Raw genomic sequence first — 19,948 nt, forward strand, 5'->3', positions numbered from 1 at the left:
AGTACCAGATGCTGATTTGTCCTGTCCGGTATTGGATGTGGACTGAGATACTTTGGGGGATTGGGTTCCCCAAACAAGAGGAGCAGACAGATCCCTGTTTCTAGAACCTGACAGATTTGGGTGTGAGCCAAGTCATGAGCTACTCAGCGCTATCAAACTTCTGCGGTTTTAGGTATGTGCAAAAGCAGAGCTCTTGGTCCCTGACCAACTTTATAGGTGTTTCCTTTGATCTTAGATTTAAATGGCTCTAGGTTTTAATAACAGCTATATATAGAAATGACTTTTGGATTTGGGCAGATGATAATTGCCTGAACGTTTTTTGGACCTGTTCCATGAAGCTTTTAACTTGTTTATAATGTATTTTTTGCATTACAAACCTTAAACTTAATGTGCTTACTGGTTTATATGGCAATAACATTCAATTATATTTCAGGGCTTTTGTTTTACCACTTCAGATATTTGACCTGCTACAGTTTTCAGCACAGAAATACGCTCCTGTGATCTTTTCATCTTGTGAAGTTAGTCTAATTCTCTCTGCTCTGCAGTTTCTAGCTGTTAGTAAGACTTGGTTGAATAGAATCTCTCAAGTTACAATTTGTCTTACACATTTTTAATTACATGTGAAACGTACAACTTCGTATCCTTTATTTGGAGATGTGTATTTAACATTAATTTAATAGTAATATTGACATACAGTTATCTTTTAATTTAAAATATTAGTTGCCTTAAACTGCATTCTAGGTTATAAATTCAGGTTTGGGAAATTAAAGTCTTTTCTGGTCTCATTCAGGCAAGAGACATTTTTAATATATTCTCTCTTTTTTTAGCAATATTAGCCAGAAAACAAATAAATAAGTGCAATAATTAATAAAGGTAAAAGTGAAGAATTTTGGTAAATATGGTAACAAAAGTAGAAAAGGCTTTTTAAGAAGATGTATTCTGGTCATCCATGTACTGTTAAACAAATCTTAAATTTGGTACTGTTCAAAGTCTTTTTAATGGTTTCATAGTAATTACAGTCGGAGTGCTAAAAGATGGGGTGTTTTTTCAGAGCAAAATTAGACAGTTTAACAGCTTCCAGTCAATGGAATGCATCAAAGCCAGAGTAAATTCCTACTCTCAACAAGTTCTTCAGTTCCATTTTTTTAACTACTTCTAAGTAAACAATTACTGTGTTACAGATTCCAGGAAGACTAACAAGCTTGTCTGTTTTGATAGCAGCAGCTTACAAAATTGTAAAACATAATGTAGTGTGTCTTGCCTTTTATCAGGAACTCTCTAGTCAGCAAAGCTCTTGAATTTCTGCCCCACAGCAAGTTCTAATGTTACGGGTTCCTCCCTCCATAGGGAGGTCTGTGGACTATGAAGACTTCCTGGAGCAATGTTTTATCAGTCACCTTTTGGAGTTTTCTTAGGCAAGCTGAGAATAAGTTGTGTTGAAAGCCATCTGATACGTTATCTAAATGTAAAATGTCTGATTTTTAAACCAGTTCTTAAGGTGATAAATTGGAAAAAAAAAAAAAAAAAAAAGATCAGTAGTATAGATAAAGTATAATAGCCATTAAATTCTTGTAAGCTTCTCTGACTCACAGAAGTATTGTAATTGCTAAGTTCCTCCATCTTCATATAGTTACATTTTTGAGCTAGAGGTTTTCTGGTTTTGTCCTCTTTTATATGGAGCTGCTGAGATATAGGGGTGAATCAGAATGCTTGAAAACCAGAAGCTAATTGAAAGACAAAAATCTGTGGAAAACTCTATTCTCTGGACAGGTTATGAGATTTGATAACATTCCATGCTTATCTCTGAGCTCTGCAGTTCATACTGTACTTGATGCTTGCTCTTCATGAATAATTCTTATCCCTGTCTTTTTTCTTTAAGTTCAGCAATATGGGAGCAGAAAGAACCAATTCATTGTCTCACTCTTGATAGGAAAAAGGAAAAAAAAATGAACAGGAAAGAAGATTAATTTCTTCAAAAATAATACAAAGAAAGTACATGTTTTTAACTGGCATTTATGCATTGATTAAAAGGAGTGAAAATAATTAGTTCAGAGAAGTTACCTAATGCTCAGTTTTTGAAGTCTACTAGAATCCTTCCACTGGTTGCATAACGTGGGACATACCTTAAGGAACTGCAGTTTCTATTCTGCTTGCATAACTTTGGGTTCACAAGCAGCCGGCAGGTCTCAGTGCAGATGAGCTGGGTCTCATCCATGAGCATTTGCTAATGGGGCTCTGCAAGGGTTGGCTCTAAGACCTCCATTGTTAATCAACTTCTATCAGTGACATGGAAGACGGCATAAAAATACATTCCAAAACCTACAGGCAGTGTAAAAAGATCAAGAGATAGTAAAGCACAGGACACCAACACAGGGCAATCTAAGTTGCCCTTTAGGTTAGCTTCAAATTAAAGGAGCATTTTTCTGAGGCCAAATAAAAGCTGTGTAATTATCACAAAAGATAAAGTTTATTTCCTGACAGAAGGTGAGAGGTTCTTTGAAAGACTGAAAATGAGGTTGGCGATTTTTATATGTGTTGAGAGGAGAAAGCCATGGTGGATGATAAGCTGAACATGAGCCCCTGGTTTGACATTGTGCCCAGATGAACTAATGTAATCCATAGTTCATGTTCATATCATAATTAAGCAGGACTTAGAAAGGCTGCCTTTTCAGTAGCACTAATGTGTTTAGTAAACCGTCTGAATATGTTACTTACTGTCTCTGTAGCTATAGACAGGATTGACTGAAATTTTGATTTGTTCGGATGTATTTCAGTAGTAAAAAAATTCTTAAGCTTGAATGTTTGCTTTGATTTTGTGAGTATGTTCTGATTCAAACAACAATTGAACTTGATTGGTCCTGTGGCCTGTGTGGGACAGAAGATCAGAACTAAATCATCACAATGGTCCTTCCTGGTCTTAATATATTTACTGTAACTTTGTCAGTTGCAGCTGAGAGTCATTTTTAATACTTCTGTGGTCTTTCTTCTAATAGTAACAATTTGAATGGTTTAACATAGTCCTACTGCTTCCACGGATACTAAAGGGATCCTGAGTGTTAATGGCAATACTGCCACTGGCCTGCTATTTTAGAAGAATAGGTGAAAAACTTAGGAAGTTGCATACCTCACCACGGTAAGCTTCCCTTTTTCTTTGCTTTCCTTTTATGTTCAACATGGAAGAGTAAAGAAACTCTGGGTTCTGTTACAGTAGTTACTTGATTCATTTTTAAATCCCAGAGTAACACAACCTAGTTTTCCCAAATTACCAGAGAACTGTTGCTTACAGTTTTTGTAGCTGTAGACAAAACTGATCACTCTCTGTCCTATTCCTTCTGTGAGAAGATACTAAAGTCCCCTCCCTCCTCACTTTCTAACAGTCTGTCTCTTGAATGAGCCAGTTAACTTGTGTTCGTTTGATGAAATTCACTGGGTGTGAATAACCTCTAGCTTATCTGGTGATGAACTTCTGATTTGGACCATGCCTTTGCTTATTTTCATTGTTCTTTTGTCTTTTCATTCAATTTAAATGTGTTCCTGACTGTTATCTGTGTGATATGATCAGTTAAAGGACAGTGTAATAAATAGAGGCTGCCTTTGCAGTTGCCATTTTAGGTATGTTACTTCAAGTTTAAGTGGGCTAAGTATGTTCTTTTTTAATGTTTATGTAGTCGTCATCGTCCTCGCTGTCTTCACCACCATCCTCATCGCAGCCTCAGGTTAGCCACAGCAGAACGAAGGCTTCACCATTGTGTCACTCTGCATCCCTCTCCTGGGCCAAACGTAATCATGTAGGTCCTGCAAAGGCTACCAGTCCGTCAATCCGTCTTCGTCGTTGGCGGCCCTTGATACGCCTTCCATCTGTTGGGCTTCATTCTGTTGTAAGTGTAGTCCATCTTCAGTCTTTTCTTACTCTGACACAACTGGCCTTCTGCCATGTAAAACTTTAATCTTCAAGGCATCATTTTTTGTTGGGGTCTTTTCTCAACCATTCTTAGGATTTCTTTCTTCCTTCCTTTTATTTGTTTTTCTTTCCCCCATATCGGACAGCAAAATTACATCACTCCATGCTTTGCTGTCCAGGTATTTTTGATTCAATACACGTGCCAAATCATTTTCAAAGCATAGATGAAGCTTGCCCTTCATGAAGTAGCTTTTTTTTTTTTTTTGCCATAGGCTCCACATCCAACCTCTTCTTTTCAGCTCATCTTCATGATCTTTCATTTGGATGTGCTAAAACAAGGAGCTTCTAGTTCTTTGTTAAATTATATTATTTCTTCTGTGTTTGAGACCTGGTTTATGTTCTCATATCCAAAACCTAGTCTCCTTTCCTTTCATTCTAAGTCTTACTTAATGGTCCCTGAGTATTTCAGTAAAGATGAAATGTTTCCTGTAATCCCAAGGAGCTGGCTTACTTTCTCACTTGACATCTGTTTCTTTATGCAGTTTGTAGACATACATTCTACTTGAAGGTGAAGGCATGCTAATAAGAGAAGCTTGTAGCCTCATCTAGGTGTTCCTGTTCCAGCAGGGGGATTGGACTAGATGATCTTTCGAGGTCCCTTCCAATCCCTAGCATTCTATGATTCTATGATTAAGCTCGTCATCAAATATACTTTTTTTTTTTTTCTTTCTTCACCTACAGGGCACAAATAAATCTTGAAAATGTAGAAAAAAAATTACATGCACAGAATAGCCAGTATTTCTAAACTGTCCTGTGATCACCATCAGAAACACTAAAGTGAATGTGTGGTTTTAGTGGTATTTCATCCTGCTTTTAAGAAGTGATCGCACTTTTAGTACACACAAAAAGATCTTGATATGCTTGGAATCAGTGGTCTTAATGCAAAATAGGGACAGTGATTTTGATTTTCTCATTTTTTGGTAATGACCACATTTCACCCGTGTTACTGGAAATTCTTTTTTGAGGTATGTGAGTTTTTTACTGACGTGAAATAACTGTTCTGACAGTGGTCCAAATAATTTCCTTTTTCTTACAGATCTGTCTTTCCAGATGTGCAAATCCTCCTTGATATTTTATTGCTATTAAAAGTTAGTCTCCAAATGCTTCCATTTCTTGATAGCTTTTATATTTTTACCCTGATGAGTATCTCAAGATGAGAGCTTTCCACAGACTTCTTTATGTGAATAATGATTGCAATTATTAAGTATTTATTTCCCTTGTAATCTTCAGAACTATGGAACATTCTTGATGCTATCATTTGGAACTAGTTAAACACCTTGGGATTTGAGGAGGCATGGAGTTTAGCACAGAGTTAAGTTCTTCCCGACTTACGCTTTCTCCCTTCATTTAATATTCATGCCACTAGCAAATCTCTGACATTTTACCTGGGGGCTTTTTTGTTGGTTCAGCAAAAGCTGAAAAATTCTTCATCATATTTCTGTAATTCGAAACTGGGATCTTTTATGAATTTGAGCTATATAAGCTTGTTGTTGACAAAAGACTTTTTGAAGAAGACTTGAGCTCGAGTGTGCCTGCCTAGAATAAAAACATTAATTGACCGTGAGTTTGCTTTAACACTAACTAAGCCATGACTTATCCAGGGATGGATGTTACAGCATGATCTGCTGTGGTTTAACTAGAAAACCACTGTTGGCAAGTTGAGAGTTTTATTTTCTTCAGAAAATTTCTAAAAAAACCCTCCTCCTCCATCATTAGCAGTAAGCATTTGCTTTGAAAATGTTCAAAAAATTCATTCAAAAACTAAGTGGTCTTCAGTATAGCTGTATCTGGCAAAATAGAAGCTTGCCACTAAAAATAGTTTAAAAATACTACTCCTTAACTACCCCAAGATCCTGTCTCCATCTGACAGGTCAAAATTTGAAGTCTTATATGCAAAGATTTATCACTGAATACAATATAGTCTGATATTTATTGGTAACTAAAATATCTTCATTACCTTTACACTTTTGTATAACGTACCTTTCTAAGAAGATTCAAGTACACACAAAGTATATGTAGTTTACTGTGCAAAAAAAGGCAGCATTTTGGGGATTCAACCTCTCTCAGTTGGCTTGATAATAAATACTACCTTGTCCTTCAAGTTTTGTCCTGTCAATGCCCATCAACAAGTATTACTAGTATAGCTCTGATCATTCTGGTAAATATACAAAGCAGTGAATTGGTCTCAGCATTGTAGGAAAATGTTCAATTATTGCTTTTATTAAGAAATCTGTGCACTTAAATTTAAGGGGAGGAAACATCCTGCATATTGTGCTTAAAATACAGTTGAACTTTCTTGTAGTTCTAAGTACATTTCTACCACTTAAACATGGACAGATAGAAAACAGATTGTTTCAAAATTAAGAGCAAAAGTCTTAATGATCTGAGACTGTATTTATGCTCCTTAAATAAAACCACTTTTCCTACTTTGAAACTTTCATTGACTTTTTAGAGTAGGTCTCCAAATAAGTTAATAACACATAATAGAAAAAAAATAAATTGAAAATACTGTCCTGAAATGTTCTCTGCAAACCTGATCAATTGCGGTAGATGTGGCAATTTTTTAAGCTATAGGTAACAACATGCTTCCTTACTAATGTTGACTCTTTATCAGTCCTTGTCATGATCTCATTCTTCCAGCTGTTCTTTTAGTTTAGTGTCTCTGCTTGCCTTAGGATCATTTTGCTGCCTTGTATATATCAAGCTAATGTCCTAATTCTTTTTTCTTTCCTACGCTTCTCAATTTGGAAAACATGCTCTATTTTTTTTTTTCTCTTCCCGTTTACCTTCTGTGTCAGACTAGAATTCCTGTTCTTTAAAACACACGATATCTATTTAGAGTAGCATACTGCTGTATAATCCCTCTTGCTTATGGATCTAAAGGTAGATTTATGTTTGTATAAACATTCCATATCCAGGTGCTCTGGTCCTTGATAGAGCCAATCTCTGTATTTTACCTTCTTGCTTGACATTCTCCCATTCAAATTCAGATGCTACTGTCCTGCAGCTGGGAATTGTACCTCACCTGACATCTATATATTTTAGCTATAGTCAAGGACACAGAGTTAATAAGATTGAAACAGCTTGTCTGCCTTGACAGCACAGTAAAAGAATACATAAGGGAATGCTTAGCAAAGGAACTTCTTGTCCATTCTTGGATCCACACACAGTACAGTCCCTCAGCACCTTGCTTATAGAAATTCTTTTTCATTATTCTGGACAAGGGATACCTTGATCTAAATTAAGCTGTGTATGTTCAGCTGTGAAACTCTAGAGCATTTCAAATACTGTAAACTCACTGCAGTGTATTAAGCATGAATAGAAATGTCACTGTTCTGTGAAAATGAGCCAGAAATAATCTTGCTGAAACTTGTGATCATCATTCCAGTGGTCTTTGTTTTAATTGCAGTATTATAACCAGGATTCAAATGCCTTTCACAGGCCTACATAGTATGTTTGCCCAAGCATGTTCCATGCTTCAAAATGGAAATTACAGGCACCTAGTCTACCCAATAGCAATTGCATCACTTTTTCCCCTTTATTTCAAACTTTATTGAATCCAAACCATACCTAATATTCTGTTATGTAAACTTCATTTTTGAATCTGTATTTCTTTGGCTTCTTGTAACTTCTCGTGAGTGAAAATGTCTAGTTAAACCCCTAGGATTTTTTTTTTCCTCTTAGACTTCAGTTACTTTTGTCATGATCTTTCAATTGGATGTATCTGAAACCTTTTATTCATCAAGGTTCTGCAAAATTGTATTTTACTTATCAGTCTTCACGCCTTCCAGAACCTGTCAGACTCTTGATGCCAATTTCTTGACTTAACACAAGTGGTGGTTTTTTGTTTCCCAGTCACTACCTGTAACGCAAAGCATTCTACTGAAATGGTTTGTGAGACTTCTTGTTTCGCTCCTTTTAAGAGCAGATGTAAGGAAATAATAAAAATAAAATATTTAATTGGAAGAAGTTGCCTGAAATATGTCATTGAACCTGGTTTTATAATGTGGTCTTTCATAAATAAAATTTAAGCAGGATGTGGTGAGGACTTGTTCAGTATGTCTATGAGAGCAAGACGGGTTTGTTTTGTTTTTTTTCTTTTTCCCTAATTGTGTGTTTGTCCTAGAAATGCAGTTTTGGGGAAAAGAAACCAGTTGCACATCAAATTTGATGAATAGTTTTGTTCTAAGTTAGCAACATTTGAAGATGAAAGGATTTCAAATGCGTGAAAACTGAACACTGACTTTTAGACCGGGATCATGATCTGAGTGCATTAGCAAGATAAACTGTGTAGGTAATGAAATATACTTTATCAGCTGATATGATCGGGCAAACAGTGACATAGAGGTGTACCATTGAGCTTCTGAAGGTTAGTGCAACAACAAGTAAGAAGACTGTTGCAGTTGGTGAGGAGAGGGCAGCACACAGTGTGGTGAGGGGTAAAATCAAGGAATTACTCAGTACAAAAAAAGGGACTAGGAAAAGTTATCATTTTAATAGTAAAATCTTCTGGAAATGCCATTTTAAAAATTACTGATTGGTAATCTGCTACTGAAGAACAGAGGAAGAAATGTAGAAGTACTTTTTTGAGAATATGAACTAATGGGTATTGACCTGGTACAGATCAATTAAAATTGACTTCTGACAGCAGTCATCAGTTGTTTATTACTTCATTTGAATGTCCACCTTAGCAGCGAAGGCAGTCAAATCCACTGAAAAATTGGGACTTGGTCATTTAGGTGCTTTTAATGTGGCATCCAAAATGGGAGGGCATGACAACCTTGGCTATCACTTTAGTGTATGAGACTGGGTGTTCATGAAGATATTGGTATCATGAAGATATGCTATGTTATTATAATTGAGTATTATATCAGTACCTTGAAAACAAATAATAGCCGAGAAGATGTTCTTAGAGCCATCACTTTGAACACCGAACTTTGCATTTTTTCCTCTTTAAACCAGTTTCAAGTCTACTGTCATGATTTTCCAGGCTTTTTTTTTTTCCTTTGAAGAGATAAATTGGAAAAGTGATGTCCACTAACCCATACAAGTGAAACTTGTTTCTTACACTAAGGTTGAAACCATAAGATAAGCTTCTGTAAGCTGTCCAAGATGCTGCTATTTGTCCTCTTTCTGTCTTTCACGGATGTGAAAGAAATAGAAATTTTATTCACTGAGTTCTACAGTTCTTCAGAAGACTTGAAAAATGTGTCTTGAATCCCATAGGTTAGTTCAAAATCCTGATTAGACAGTCATCTTATTTAGACTTCTGTGTCTTTCTCCTTCCTTGTGGTTTGTAAATGCGGTTGTTCAAATCTGCTGTCTCCTTTTGCATGTTGAGTGGGATTCTAAGTGGAAAAAAAACTAAAGGAATAGATCATCCCAACACTTGACTGATGTTCACGTTACTCTGGTCTTTGAGAAGAAGAGTAATCAAGAGAAAATCCTCTAATTGTTCTAGAAATACTACCTAGTGATGAACGTGCGGGCAGACTTCTCAAAGCTCTTCTCTTGTTCTTTTAAACATTCACACAGACTGTTCTATTAGAAGCTGAAAACTTGGCCAAAGCTGTAGCTTTTCAAGGAGACCACAGAAGACATCTCCCTGAAGCTGACATTCCTTCTTCTTTCCATTCCTTTGAAATCTTAAATCTTCTGGTTCAAGCGTTAGAGCTTCCCAGTGAAGCAGAAATTGGCCTGATAAAGCTTCTTTTTGTGTGCACGTCTATGTGCATGTACTTGTGCACATATGCCGTGGATGTCGCTTTTGTCCCTAAGGAAGGGTGGGGGGATTTTGAATCAGATTCATCACACTGGGAAAGTTTAATCCAGTTACTTGTTTGCCTAAGTCATAAGCAACAGATTTTTATAATATAAAGTTTTACGTCATCTTGACTATTCAGACCTTATTGTTTCTCTGTGTTTATGATTACACAAATAATTGTCTGTCAAAAATGATTGAGATGCTAATTTTTCAAGAAATGAAATGGATCTACTTGGTACTAAATCTACTAGTATCTGCGTTAGATGAAAAGAAATCACAAAGGAAGGGGACTGTCTAAGTTATAACATGTGGTAGAAAATGTAATAATGGCATGGCACTTTCTTTCTATGAGGCTGGGGAATTAAAAATGGAAAAATATTTCTCCCGGGTTATGACAATAGCACTTTATGGAAGCAGGTTACGTAGATTAGGCATTTATGAAAACTCAGAAGGATTCTATAGGAGCAGCACTGTCTTTAAGTAAGCTCTATGAAAAGTTAATCTTTTTTTTTTTTTTTTTTTTAATGGCTTTTATATCTGTCTTCTAGCTGCATATAGGCTCAGCATTCCAAGTGTGCCAAGTGTCCCTCTATAGAAAAGGTGTTTATTAGGAGCTGGCAAAGAACACAACCCTCAAGATGGTCAAAGGCACAACTGTATTTTGTTCTAAATTTGATCAAAACTGAATCCTGAACATCTCAAAGTAATCTGAAATAATGATACTTCGAGCTCTTCTAGTTAAAATCAGTTTAAGCCCAGGTGGTGTATGTTCAGATGAAAGCTTTTAAGCTGTCAGTAGTCTTTCCCCTAACCCTGAAATTCCTTGAGCCTGGATTTCCCATATGATTGGTTTAATTGATCAGTAAACAGCCATGAAGTCATATGTCTTCACAGGAATTAGACACTAATGTGGGATTTGGCATCTTTACCAACTGCAACCATTTTTTATGTCATGTCACCTGAAGCTGTCACTGCACTTGAGTCTTTTCTTGGTATGTAGCGATGATGCCTATGATACCACTTTGGAATTTCAGAAGTTTCTGAGACAAACAGCTCTAGACACGTCTGACTGTTTTCCTTCCTCCCCACCTAAGATGTGTGAATTGTACCTTGGGAGTATGTTTCTTTCAACTGCCTGGGAGGAGGGAACAGGTTAACTGTACTATACGTGGATTAGGAGGAAAAATTATTTTGACCAGGTGAATATTTTCAGTTTTAAAATGTACAGGTTCAGCGTTCAGCCCTGCGTCATTTAGTTATGGGGGGGTGGATTAGTGGAGGAGTTGCTATTTATATAAATATTTGTTTTTAATGTTAGTATATTTGAGCTGATACTACTTCTAATTCAGTAATGAAAAATAAAGCTTTTATGTAGACCTATAACTGGAAATACTTCCAGATACTTTACTGAAAGGATTGTTACTGACCCATGCATTTGCAAAAAGCTTCTTTATATTCCAAAACGTTCTGCAGTGTGACTTCTGCCATTCTGTATAGATCCACAATGTGCTTCTCATTTGAGATTTCTCTCAGCCAGGTGTATTTGCGTATTATGATGGTATGTTCTCGTTAACCATACTGTGATAAGGGTTTTGGTGAACACAATTTCGTTTCGTTTTGTCTTGCAGGCACCAAGTATAGATGAAAAAGTAGATCTTCACTTTATTGCATTAGTTAACGTAGGTGGTCATCTCTATGAATTGGGTAAGAACACTTTTTATCTGTTCTCTTAATTTGTTTGAAACAAATACAAGTAGTAATGTTGTTAGCTATCAAAGTTTGAGAGAGATTCCTTGATTTAATGTAAGGCTTAGGTTCTTTTCAACTGCATCGTAAGGTCTGGGGTTCTGTCAAACACTTGCAGCTTTCTTCCCTTTTTTGGGGGGCTTGTCCTTCCTTCTACTCTCTCCTATTAAGATAAAATGGTGCTGAACAATAGGCTGTGTCTAAACTCACTCCATTATTTACAAGGACAGGAAACAAGAAAGAACTGATAAACCCTCAAAGCTTCAGAGAGGAAAGTACTGTTTTATGTCCCTGCTTGTGGAATTAATATATGAATTTTATGCCACTTTAGAAGTGTTAGATATATTATTAAATAGTATGATACATTTTAAACCAAAATGCTGTAGACAGAATGTTAGTCAGATAGTAATACTTGGCAACTGATTTGTTATAGGCTGGTTATTTTTTCTTCTACATTTTTCCGGTCACTAGACAGTTAACTGTAAAACAGTAGTCTCTATTTTCTGAATTACAGCTATTTTTTCCCCTCTTCAGATTGTGTAGCACCAAGATCTGCTCAGACATTCTCTAATGGCTTCGATCTTAAACATGTTGCTGAGCAACTAGATCTTGCTGCAGGCCCTTCAGAAAACTAGCAAGTAGATCAGGATTTAAAAGCTGCAGGTCACTGGTCTTTCCAAACATCATTTTTGCACTATTTTATGGTGAGAACATTTTCATCTTTTGAAAATCAACATGTAATTACTCAGTGCCCTTAACAGATGACAGCTAATTATAACCCGGGGCATAAGTGGTATATAAGAAGTGCTTACGTTTAGGTGATCTAAGGGATATTATCAGTGATAAGTCACGAACAACAGGCACACAGTTCTGTATTTTTTGATGCTGTATGTCTGTCAGTGAACTAGATCAAATAGTGAGGCAACTACTGTAGGATGCAATATAAATATTTTATGACTCTAAATTTGAAGGCTTGATGGATGGCTCAGTCTTCCAGTTGTGTGCTACGATTTCCATGTTACCTTTTCATTGTGCATTAATTTGCTCTCTTTAAAAAGCACACTACAGACTATGATTACCCTGTTTAGCTATTCTCTATAAGAATGATGCAAGAGAAAACCCTCTTGAATTTTTTGCTTAAATGTAGAAAACAAACAAACAAACAAACAAAGCTACACACACCAAAAAAAACCCTAAAAAGAGGCACATAGCTCAACTGGATAGTGGAATGCTAGTACCACTATTTCCTTTGTTCTTAAAATAACTTCTCTCTGTACCAGCAGAATAAGGAAAAAAAAAAAAAAAGAATACTTCAAAGTAGAAAAATTGGAGAAGGTTTTTCAATTAATCCACTGACTTCAGTCACTGTGACCAGCATGTGGGTTTTGGCAGGCAGAAAATGCTAAGGAAGCACATGGATGTTAAGCACTTTTTTGCCATAGAAAACATGTTATTTATAGGCACATGAAATTAAAATGCTGTTCTGCCAAGACGTATGTTTAAAAAAAATAAAAATCAAATCAAACTTAGCTTGCAACAGTACAGAGCATTTAGTTCTGTTTCCCTGGCATGTTCTGAGGATTTTGCATTGTTGTATCATCAATCATGGTTGTTAAAATAATGAGCACCCTCTTGTTCATGCAAATCCAAAAGTTTTTTTAACATAAAATCTATTTTTAGTTATGGAAAATGTAGTTTGGAAGTATTGTAAACTTTGATGAAATCTTTGGGGAGCAGAAACTCTTCAAAAGGGAGGACAGAGCCAAAAGAGAATTTGGTCTAGCAAATACTTAGGATATCCTGACATATGTTCTCATACTGTGAGCTCTTCACAAGTAACCTGAAACATATTTGTATGAATAAAATTATTTTAAAAGCTGAGAGCTATAGCACTATTATATTGCAAATGGGAGAAGAAAAGAATTAACTATAGTAACCATTTTGAAATGCTGTGAAGGTACTTCATACTTTTAAAGTTATTTGGTTTGTTTGCATATTTATTTTAAATTCAAGTAATTTCAGTTATGCCAGACTCTTCGAACTGGTGGGTTTGGTATCTTCTGTCGTGGACTCCCTGATCACAGCTGGGAAAGACCACAGATGTACAGCTGTCTATCTGGATAAATCCATTAAGTGTAGTTGAAATTGTTCTCCTCTACTTGAAAAACTGAAGTACTATGCTGGCACTAAAACAATCACAACTTCTAGCCTTAAGGTTTTCAAATGAAATATTAAAAATTATTTTGTTATTTTGATTGAATTTTTTTAAATGTAACAGACTATACATAGTGACACCTGTTGAACCATTCAGCAGTGGAGGAGAGACCAGGGAACAGCTAACTGCATGTGGGATTATTTTATGAAAAATGAGGTAGCATTTTTGTAAGGGCAGAGCAAAAAATCTGTTCAAAGAGCTTTAACTGGAAAAATGAAGCTTTTCTAATTTTATAAATCTGTTGTTTAATCCTGCTTTGTGTTTCAACAGATGGGCGCAAGCCATTTCCAATAAACCATGGGGAAACTAGTGACGACTCTTTTTTAGAGGTAGGAATAGAAAACCTTCTTAAATGGTGTTATAGAAAATTCTTGCTATATTTCCACAAAATTTATTTAAAAATACTTATAAAAATATTTATGCAAAAGTCTCGCTGTATATATGTGGTTGGACAAAGAGTAAAGCAATTGGGATGGTGAGACAAAGTTAGGTTTACTCAGGTTTACAATGGGTATTTCAGGATGCTCATGTTGTGACTCTGGATGAGAGTATAATACCGTGATAACAAGGAATGTCGGAAGGATTGACTGTAACAGAAGATCACACTGACTTTTCTTCTCTGCTGATGTTTTCATATACCCATACTCTTTTCAAACTGTATGTGAAATGAAGTCATCAGATTGAAAACTTGGGATATTTTTTCATTTTCTTTCCTTTGGTTTAGTTACAGTTTGATAGGTGCCATGCTAGACAGAAGTTGATTTGCTTTCTGACACTTGGTAATAATCCTTCTTCTCCAGTTTCGTGGCTTCTTTTGGGTGTTTCTTTGTGTCAGGAGATGTTTAGTTGAGAAATGAACTGGGAAAGGAATACAGTGAATTGGGAGGACAAACTGTCATCCCCACAGAACGATGTGAAGTTGAAGCTGAGAGAAGGCAATGCAAAGATCTGACTTTTGTGATGTCCAGACTGGATTAGCTTCACAAAAGGAAGAAACCAGAGAAACTAAGAAACAAACAGTCTTTTATAGTTTAGTAACATAGACTAATGCCTGTAAAGTTTGCCCACAGTTTGTGCTTGTTTGGGCAGGGAGAGAAATTGGATAAAGCTTTCCTTCTTTCATATGTCTTTTTTCAGTTTTACTGATAACATGTGTTCTCCAGATTGCACCCTAAAGCTAGATGGAGGAATTACTTATAGTCTTTTACTTAGCCCGCACAGCTTAGATTCATCTTGAGACAAAGGAAACATTTCTGAATACAGCAGTACTAGGAAAGGCAAACTTCAGAGATGAATTTTGATAGTCAGACAAGCAACACATCTGTTGCACAAAGTAATATTCAGTCACAAAAATCACTGTTGCTAAGGTTCTGCCTAAAACTTTTGTTCTCTTATGCTGCCTGTATGACCACTGTAAATAATCTTGAATAGTGGCAATTCACATCAGAAATATAATAGTTTATGTAGATTTGTCACACTATTTAGTAATCCTTTATGGAAAAAAAAAATTGAGCATAATTTGTATAAAGCATATGTTCATATATCAGTTGTGGGGGTTTTATAATAAGTATGATTTATAATGTTTTTTTGGTTTTGTTTTTTACTTTTTTTTTTTCCCTAGGACGCAATACAAGTTTGCAAGAAATTCATGGAACGTGACCCAGAAGAATTAAGATTTAATGCAATTGCACTGTCTGCAGCTTAAAAGCCTTTTCCAGTGGTGCTAATCTATTGCAATGTATTGTAACAATAAAACCGTTGCCATATGTTAATAGTACAAATTTTGATACTTCCCTAACATGTTGATTAATTGTAGCATACATGGAATAAACTTTGCATTTCTCCTTGCTATATTTTGCTGGTTGTTCCTAAAGCAATTTTGGGTATTTATAGAAATGCATGCATTTTGTGCAAGATATCTATGTGGTGGGTGTTTCCCCTTCCACCCCCTTAAAAGTTTTGGGAATTACTGTCTGTGATATTTCATAATAATAATGATGAGCTAGTTCAGGGCAGGATTATCATTTGTATCGTTCACAGATAACATTTTGGAGTATGTGGTATGTTAATGGGTAAAAACCTGAAATATGAGGCAATCTCCATCTTTTCGTTATAATGATACAAGACTATTATAAGAACTTTTGCAGGTGACTTAAAAGACAAAGGCACTTTTTTTTCCACTGCATTATTTATAAATAAATATATGGAAGAAAAAAGGGAGAAAAAGGACTGTTTCTTCTTCCTGTTGGTGAGCACTAACATTTAAAAATTATCTTAATAATTACATTTTGAGTAATTTTTTTTTTTTTCCTCAAGGCTAATAATGTTACTAAATTGTCAAAAAGCTTTAGTTAAGCCAGTGTTTGCTATTTGTATGTGTGGAAGAAACAACATGAATTTTTGCTTCAGAAAAGCCACACTAGTAATTACTTCTAGTTCAAATAGTGGGACTGCGGAAGGCACACACAGGTGAATACATGAATGTGAAGTATCTCACCTAACTGAAATAAATAATAGAAAAGTAATGATTGTTGTAATGAAGTTTTGTGTAACAAGAACGGAAACAGACTGTAGATTTTAAGATAGCCACGATGGTCATATACTTTTTTCCCCCCTTTAGGAATGTCTGTTTTAAGTTTGTCAGGTGGCATTACAGAATGCCATGAGGTACCCTTCTCCTGTACCTCACTCCCATCCCATCCACTGGATCTTAAGGTATTGTTGACAAATTTCTACACTTGAATTAGTAACAACTTGTTGGGGGTTTTGTTTTGTTTTCTTTTTGGGGTTGTTTGGGGTTTTTTTGTTTGTGGGATTCTTTTTGTTTGGGTGGGGGATTTTTTGTTGGCTTAGTTTGTTTGTTTTGGGTTTTTTGTGTGTTGCTGTTGTTGGGGGTTTAGTTTGTTTATTTTAGTTATGCAATCTTATACTTTAGGATTCTTGTGAAGGTTGGTTTTGGTTAATGTGCATGTTTTTGACATTCCAGAAAAAATATTCCTGCTTTGTTGCTTTGAAGTGAAATAATTCAGGTTTGCTTCCTGTCAAGACTGCTGCCAAAGGAAACTGAACCCTCCATGTCCCAGAGGGTGCTTTCATTCTCTATCAATTGTCATTGCAGGAAAAACGAACGGGGTTACGCCAGAAGCAATCTGGCAGTGTTTTCCTCCTTTCCAGAAAATAAAGAGGCCTGGGATTCTTTCTTATCACTTCAGAACATCTTTTGCACTCTAAAGAAAAAGTCAGCGCATCTGTCTAAAACATGTCACCTAGAGAGTCCACTAACAACAAGAGTCTGTTTTCTATAAGTGAGCTGGTTGGAAAAGTGAGGGGGGAACACCACCACTAATGAGCCTCTATTTTTGGACACTTTTTCGCTTCAATAAAACGTTGTATCATTAAGACTTGGTTTATGTTGCCATGCGCTTTAGTAAAGCCCTGAAACTTGCTTTTAAATGAAAAAAAAAAAAGCAGCTGCACTTGTCTTCCTGCTCATATCAGAAGAAAACACATAAAAGTTGTTACAATTTAATTGGAATACTTTATGCTAATGGTAACTTGGGGGATTACAGTTAAGAAAGTCAACCATGGTTAATACAGATAAGGTGCTTTTAAGGTAGGGATGAGGAAGGAGAAGAAAAGGAAGTGCAATTCGAAGCTGTTAAACTAGCTGCATCGGTTGTCTGCTTTAGCGAAGTATTCACGCCATATACGCTCTTCAGTTTTCAGAGGATTTCCATGGTTTTAGGTAATAGATGGAGGGGCTCTGCTTTTGTGCAATTTATTGCAAAATCACATCAAAACTGGAGCTTTAATTATTAGAACTGAGTGAATTCATGTCGAAGGAAATCAAGGTTAGAATAGCAGAGTTGGGGTGGGATTTTTCATGCTCACACTGGAAGAATACATCTTGAATCTTAAGTAAGAACTTATTTATGAGAATTCTTACTATTTTGCCAAGAGTATAGTTTTGCTCAGCATTTATTTTTTTATGTAGTCTTTAAAGCAGTTGTCCTGCAGGGCAAGGTTTTTTTGTTTCTGTTTTCTATTTTGTTTTACTTTCAGTGTTAATTTCCAGTTTATTAATCTATAAGATGGCATATTTTAGTGAACATTGCTTTTGGAAATGTTCTCCAAAGTTAGAGATGACAAAGGAGTAGTGATGCACCAGTTTTTATACTGAACTGTATCTGCTCACTGCATGCTCCCTTGCTAGATCAAAATTTTGGAAGATCGAACTGCAGAAATTGTGTCTGGCCTGATGTGTACAGTGTAACGGCCTTCCAGGGCTTGGAAGACCCTGCTTTGGCATGAGCATTGGCAACCAGGAGCTGTACTAAATGATCCCTGTGGGTCCCTTTCAGCTCAGGACATTCTATGAGTCTAGGACCATCTTGAAGAGCACAGGAAGCAAAGCGATCTAAAAGATGATGGAATATCTTTGGCATTGACAGAACCTGTGTCACTTGGATACTTGGAGTGAGGTACAAACTCTTGGCTGACTTAAACAGTCCAGCAAGGTCCTGAGCAGGGCCTGGTGAGCCCTGTAGAGCCACAACGGTGCTTTCGGCTCTGTGATGCCCACGCAGGCATTGCCTGATCGGTACAATATGTTCTTGTTAGCTCAGGCTCCGTGGGAAAATAACTCTTTATTTCCAAACTCGTGCATTCCTGCCAGAGCCTCGCCACCTTTGTGGGGAGCGCGGTTTGGCCACGGGCACGCAGCACCCGTGGCTGCCAGGAAATCCCTCGTCAGCTCCTGCAGCCTGGGCCGGCCATACCCAGCATCTTGCGGAAAATGGTGCGTGTAGGAGTGGAGAGATGATGCATGCTCAGCACCTATATTAATTTTAGCTGAGTGGAGCTGGTGTACTATTAAGCACTCAGGATTGTTCAAGCTCTTTTAAGTATATTGGTGCAAGTTTCCCCATGTTATTACAAGCATTTTGTTAAGAAACCGTAAGAATTTAATAACCAGTACAATGCCCTTTCAATTATGGCTGCATGATTCTGTTAAGGAAAGAAGGAGAAAGATGTGTGTCACTGAAATGTAAGTCCTAGACAATAAATACACTTAACAGCCCACAATTGGAATGTAAAAATGATCTTTCCTTAAGGGAACAAGCCTGCCTTGGTACAAAATGTTGTTGTATCAAATGTTTGTAGAACTCCCTATGAAAAGAATATGACGTAAACTGTTGCTTGACTTATCCCCAGGAGCACACACATTGAAAGGGTTTATTTTTGCTAAGTAGAACAATATTATGTTTGCTACTTTTGACACCAACAATTAGCAGTCATGTCCCGGTGTATGTAATCTTTTTCTGATCTAGGAGTCTAGCTGACTTACCTTGTTAGCACAAAGGAATATTAAACTATTTTGGTTGTTCAGGCTTGCATAGATATCTGTGACAGTTGATTTAAAATTCACTTTGAGAAAGAAATTTGCATGTTGGAACTATTTTTAAGTAGCAAAAAACTTTGACTTGAAAGCTGCTGTGGTCCATGGAGCTTACTAAATCGAGAACTTAATTACTCAAATTATTTGATCTAAAACATTAAACACTTGATTGATAAGAAAGGTGATCTGATTTTCCATTAAGTGAAATAAAACAACCAGAAATAAGTGAGAACTTGGAAACTTAAACGTGACTTCTTTTGAAACATATGTGATAGAATTTTATTCTCAAATAAATGTAAACCATTACAGTATTCATACTTACTTTCTCCTACTTGGGGACAAGCATTGTGTTTTTATATGAAGTGAAATGGCAGACCTTAAAACTCTGGGGAATGCTGCAGAAAAAAATGTTTAGTAATGACAGCTAACACAAACTGATGTCAGCCAGCACCAGCAGCACCCACATGCTTTATTTAGACTTGTCTTTAGCCTTTGTAGTCATGAGTGTTACATAGTGAGATGAGAGGGTTGTTTTCTGATGCTCAGGCTTCCTGCTCAAGTTATATGCAGATTTGTCATTTGTATTTGGCCTCGTGGCTGATCTGGCTTGAAGCAGGAAAAAAGGAGTATGAAAAACATTCAAAATTATAGTTTTGGTTATAATTTCATTCATCACTGGCTCTATAGCATAGATGGTTCCTCACAGTGGTACGATTTGAGATAACTACATCATTTCTATGCATTTGTAACTTTAATAAATGTCAAACATCTCTTATGGAACTTATTTCAGCCAGTTACTGGGCTTTCCTTCCTGCACCTACTGCCAGTAACACTAATTTCTTGTACATCTTAGTAGAAGCTAAT

General features: G+C 36.3%; 1 protein-coding gene across 2 annotated transcripts in view; it reads left to right on the forward strand.

The window, feature by feature from the left end:
- Positions 1-15,537, forward strand: part of UCHL3 (ubiquitin C-terminal hydrolase L3) — a 40,476-nt gene extending 24,939 nt beyond the window's left edge. For both annotated transcript variants that reach the window (XM_005501775.3, XM_065055994.1), the window contains exons 7-9: positions 11,354-11,429; positions 13,957-14,015; positions 15,308-15,537. In XM_005501775.3, the coding sequence (XP_005501832.2) occupies positions 11,354-11,429; positions 13,957-14,015; positions 15,308-15,391 (219 nt within the window). In that variant the 3' untranslated portion in view covers positions 15,392-15,537. The remainder of the gene's footprint in view (positions 1-11,353; positions 11,430-13,956; positions 14,016-15,307) is intronic.
- Positions 15,538-19,948: the final 4,411 nt, after the last annotated feature.

Source organism: Columba livia, chromosome 1, assembly GCF_036013475.1.
Source record: "Columba livia isolate bColLiv1 breed racing homer chromosome 1, bColLiv1.pat.W.v2, whole genome shotgun sequence".
In the NCBI taxonomy this organism is placed as follows: Eukaryota; Metazoa; Chordata; class Aves; order Columbiformes; family Columbidae; genus Columba; species Columba livia.